Consider the following 5,681-nt stretch of genomic DNA (forward strand, 5'->3'; position numbering starts at 1 on the left):
GGGGCACCATTCCTCCCAGTGATATAAATGATGGGCACCATTCCTCCCAGTGATATAAATGATGGGGCACTATTTCTTCCTCTGGCTATAGATGTCATTCCTTACTCCCACTGACCATGGGGCATTTCCATCTGCTACTGACCATTGGCTAATTAATGTCCGAAGGACAATGAACAATCAGTTTGGGTTTTTTCAGCGTAGGGAATGGTTGGGACCCCAGCAGTTTTCAATCTCATGTCAAGTAAAAGAAAATCACCCCAACTTCCTGCCCCAGAGGTACAACAGGAAATAATCTCTTCAATGCTAAGGAACTCTCGCCATTAGAGGTGCCACCATTGGATGATATTCCCTCATGTCTTGTTTCCAGGTAGAGAGGAGCATTAATTGATATTTAGCAGTAGTTTGAACCCCTTCCTATTTTTTTATTGTTGAATGATGACCATAGGAGATATTCCGCTCCATGATTGGGCTCATTTGGGGAAATAATGTCCCAAGGGCCGGTGTATACCAAGCAGCAGGCCGCAGTCCCCTGTGGTTCCCTTTAAACCCCTCCGATATGAAGCTGTAAATCCGGATTCAATGTTGGGCCGAGTGTAGTAAATTCCTCCCAGATCAGAGAATACGAATCTATCCGGAATGTTTTATTTGGGGTTTTTCAGGAATTTTCCCTGCCCATGTTGCAGCAAGCCGACATTTCTAACATCAGTAATGAGATGTTTGGCTGCAATGCCGCCCTCCGTACAGATTGAGTGAGTGATATCAGCTTCCATACAGACGTAGCCAGCGGTCCGCTGAGACCTACGGCTAGCGACTACACCGCCGGCATACACAATGACGATCCAGGTCTGCCAGATGGCTGGAATGGGGAAAGTTTAAAGCCCACGTGTCCCTGGAATGTCCTCATTCTGCTCTCTTCATAATAATATTATTAATATACAGGATTTATATAGCACCAACATATTACGTAGCGCTGTACAATAAATAGGGTTGCAAATGACAGACAGATACAGACAGTGACACAGGAGGAGGAGAGGACCCTGCCCCGAAGAGCTTACAATCTAGGAGGTGGGGAAGCATAATACAATACGAGGGGAGGACTCTGCCCAGAAGAGTTTATTTTTATTTCTTGGCTTTTATTACATGGATTTAATTTTATTTCCAACCTCTGTCCATGTTTTTATATTTTCCCACCATCATGGGGTGACTTGTTTTCATAGGAGGCATGGATGGAATGGGTTAAATAGGAAATAGTAAAAAATAATAAAACATAATAAAGTTATATAGTAAAGTTTACCCTTATAGCTGAACAGTCCTGGGAAAGGAGCAGTGGGGTCAGTGTGGTGCGTTCATACAGCAAGACCTCATAGGACAGAGCAGAGGATGACCGGCTGGGGGTGGGGGGTGACCAAGCTGGGATGCTGAAACACCAGAGGAGCCAAGTCAGGTCACCAACCTGGCTATGCTGTGTGGAAGGCTTTAAATGTCAAGCCGGGCTGAACACAGTTATATTTATATTAAATTATTTTTGGCACCAAACCCTTACCCAGCATGTGAGCTGGATGCCCCGGAAAGGATGGGCAGCAAGCTTACCCCCTTCTTCTGACCATACCAAGCCCGATACCTTTCAGCATTTGCAATGAGGGGTAAATTATAAGGGGGCCTCTGCTTAATAGTAAAAGTTCTGCTTTCCCATTGCTCAATCCGGCAACTCTTGCTGCATGGGGGGAGTACAGCCGCCATCATGGTGGTGCAGCAAGCTGCAGGTATGGAGTGAGAGGACTTTGCCCCTGGTAATCCCTGCTGGTCATACACACATCAGTTCCAAGATTTGTGGCCCCTGCTGCCCTCCTACATCACTACAGAACACAGCAGTGATATAGGGGCTGGCGGGAGCACAGGGGACACAGGCACACCCAAAAATCCGTCATCTACAAAGATCCATCGTACAGCTTTTCTCATTATAGAAAGATTCTATACATGGATTTCTGTCTGCTTTTATAAGATTTGTTTTGCTTTGATAGAATATCTAAAGTAATTTCACTTAGCCCATGAGAGCTCCCCCTAGTGGCCAACACCATAATCACTACATTTATTGTAATAGAACAAAATGTGAATTTGTAATAATGGGGAATAAAACTTTACTGTGATTGCTATAATATCAGTTATAATATATGTAGCGTATCATTATTATTCATTATTATTCATTATTATTCATTATATAAGTACATTATCCATATTAAGCGCTAGATTAGAGATGACATCTATAATCATCAGTACATCTTCCAGGTGCTGTATAGAGGCAGTTGGTGGTGGGCTTCACATGGACTGAGGGGCATTTACCTGAGACCTGGAATATGAAACGCCATAAGAGAATCATATTCTGCCAAATCACATGACACAATCCCGGTGCCCAAAGGCTAACAATCTCTTTTGCTTTTCAGCAGATAACAGCTGCAATTTTAATGATGAGAAGCTCTGCGGGTTTGTGCAGGATAAGGACGACACCTTCGATTGGATCCGCCAGAGTTGGAAGACGCAAAATGTGAAAAGGACCCGGAACACGGGGCCCGAAAGAGACAACAGCGGCACTCAGGAAGGTAGGAGCAATGTGACGGATCCGGCGGGTTTATTGGTCCTGCACCTTCATTTCCCAGGATTCATAGGTTGCGCCTCTCACCTGGGGATTGGTTACCGAGGTATAATGATGCAGAATGCTCACTAGGAGGAGTGGAGACTGAGGAAATGCTTCCTCCTGCCTGCAGCAGAGTGATGACATCATCAGCCTAGGCAAAGTCACTGGCTGGAGCTCAGGGTGGCGCTTCCCTGGACAGATGATAGGATGATAGCGCTGCTATATGGAGTGACCTGTGCAGGTAATGACACAGCACGGAGCCTCTGCCAGCAGAATGTCGCAGCCGCCAGTCACCCCAAAACGCCTGTTCCCTGCCCCCACACCATATGCCCATCCGCTGCATTGTATGGAGTGAGATCTTTCCATTTTATGTGTTTGCTGTGCGGTACAAATGTCAGAAAACAGCGCCCGCCATATGGAGCCACATAGAGGAGGAATACCATCCATTCATGTCCCAATATCACAGCATACAACCGGCATTCACCCAGCATTCACTCAACATACACCCTGCATTCACTCAACATACACCCAGCATTCACTCAACATACACTCAACATTCACTCAACATTCACTCAACATACACTCAATTTACCCCCGGCATGCACTCAGCATACACTCGGCATTCACTCAACATACACTCGGCATACACCCAGCATTCACTCAACATACACTGGGCATTCACTCCGCATACACCCAGCATTGACTCAACATACACTCAGCATACACCCAGCATTCACTCAACCTACACTCAGCATTCACTCAACATACACTCGGCATTATCGGCATTCACTCAACATAGACTCAACATACACTCGGCATTCACTCAACATACACTTTGCATTCACTCAACATACGCTCAACATACACTCGGCATTCACTCAACATACACTCAGCATTCACTCAGTATACGCACTGCATTCACACAACATACACTCGGCATTCACTCAACATTCACTCAGCATACATGTTGCATTCACTCATCATACACTCAGCATTCACTCAACATACACTCAGCATACGCTTAGCGTTCACTCAACATACACTCAGCATTCACTCAGCATAGATTCAGCACACTCAGCATAAACCCAGCCTACACCCTGCATACACCCAGCATACACTCAGCATACACTCAGCATTCACTCAGCATACACTCAGGATACACCCAGCATACACTCAGCATTCACTCAGCATACACTCAGCATACACCCAGCATACACTCAGCATACACTCAGCATTCACTCAACATACACTCAGCATTCACTCAGCAAACGCTCTGCATTCACGCAACATACACTCGGCATTCACTCCACATTCACACAGCATACATGCAGCATTCACTCAACATACACTCAGCATATGCTCAGCATTCACTCAACATACGTTAAGCATTCACTCAATATACACTCAGCATTCACTCAACATACAGTCAGTATACATTCAACGTACGCTCAGCATTCACTCAACATACACTCAGTATACACTCTGCATACATGCAGTACACACTCCGCATATACTCAGCATACACTTAGCATTCACTCAGCATTCACTCTGCATACACTCAGCCTACACCCTGCATACACCTAGCATACACTCAGCATACACTCGGCATTCACTCATCATACACTCAGCAAAGGTTCCTGGGGAAACCAGGCAAGCTGTGTGCCCCGGAGCTCCCCTTTAAGCCACATATTCATTCAGGTGAATGGGCCCTCATACAATTCTTGTCTTCTCCTCCAGGTTTCTACATGTTTATTGAGGCATCGAAGCCCCGGAGGGCGGGGGACAGAGCGCGCCTCATCAGTCCCATGTACAACGTAACCGTGGCCAAAATAAAACCCAAAGCACCGTCATACTGCATCTCCTTCTACTATCACATGTACGGGAGGCATATAGGTGAGTCACCTGATGCTATAGCACCAACCTATGCCATAGTGCTGTACAACCATAAATCCTTTGCCCAGTATCATGTCTACTATATACAAATCATTATCTGGGGATTCCGCCTGCAGCATTTCCTGTTTCACACTGACAACACTAAAGCTCTGGCTCACAATTATCAGCAGCGTTGTCAGCCTGCTATGTGACCCTTCAGTTATTGGCTAGGCTTCCAATCTTAGGGATAAAGCAGTGCACACAGGAAGCTGACAACACTGCTCCTAATTCCTAGGCAATGTTGTCACCCTTTAGACAGGAAGTGCTGTTGTTCATGGCGGGATCTGCGGACAACTGCAAATGCTTTATTTATTGATGGAGGGTACACAGAAAGCAATAATGATCACAGATCCTTAGCACCATCCTCATCAGCACTCTCACCAGCTAGGATTTGGTTTGCCAGAATAACAATGAACAGTCAGACCACAGAGCTGTCTCCCAGCTCCAGAGTCACAGCCAGCAACAATAAGGAGCTCAATGTGGAGATATAATACGTAATCAGCACAATGCCTCCACCGCTCATTTCCCATCAGTTCCTCCATTCTGGTCCTAAAAATATTGGTGAAAGATTTCCTTGTTGCGCATGGGCCGGCACAGGCTAAGACCGCAGATTCCAGAAGATTCTGCACAGCGGTTGTGGCCGCATTGTATTCATGATTTGCTTTTGTTATTGTTAAACAATTAGCGGCGCAGAGCTGCGGTTTCCAGGGAGCAAATATTCACTGCAAAGCTTTTTCACGGATGATTAGACCCATTAGACTTTCATCAGCCGAGCAGCTGTGCAGAACTCCGCATACCAATCCCCTGTGCAAACCCTGCGCTGCTGCGATGGGGCCTCTGCACGGGGGGGGTCACTGGGGGGGCACAGAGACCAATGAGATCACTGCCAGTTGGCAGATTGGGATTCCGGTTATAGGGGTACAATGGGCTTCCTAATGTCCCCTCACAGTCACACACTATTATTATACATTTATATAACTCTGACATATACCATAGTGCTGTACAGAGAACACTGAGCCAGTCCTATCAGTCACTGTACAGAGGAGCTGACACTCTAATGTCCCCCCACAGTCACACACTATTATTATACATTTATATAGCTCTGACATATACCATA

The 5,681-nt window shown here is 46.0% G+C and overlaps 1 protein-coding gene across 9 annotated transcripts in view; it reads left to right on the forward strand.

Moving 5' to 3' along the window:
* Positions 1-5,681, forward strand: part of MDGA1 (MAM domain containing glycosylphosphatidylinositol anchor 1) — a 133,427-nt gene that overhangs the window by 113,075 nt on the left and 14,671 nt on the right. For 3 of the 9 annotated variants that reach the window (XM_072410010.1, XM_072410007.1, XM_072410012.1), the window contains 2 exons: positions 2,442-2,597; positions 4,370-4,525. In XM_072410010.1, the coding sequence (XP_072266111.1) occupies positions 2,442-2,597; positions 4,370-4,525 (312 nt within the window). Of the gene's footprint in view, positions 1-2,441; positions 2,598-4,369; positions 4,526-5,681 lie in introns of those variants that run through there. The other 6 variants (XM_072410011.1, XM_072410008.1, XM_072410013.1 and 3 more) reach the window with 4 other exon arrangements.

This window comes from Pyxicephalus adspersus, chromosome 4 (assembly GCF_032062135.1).
Source record: "Pyxicephalus adspersus chromosome 4, UCB_Pads_2.0, whole genome shotgun sequence".
Lineage (NCBI taxonomy): Eukaryota > Metazoa > Chordata > Amphibia > Anura > Pyxicephalidae > Pyxicephalus > Pyxicephalus adspersus.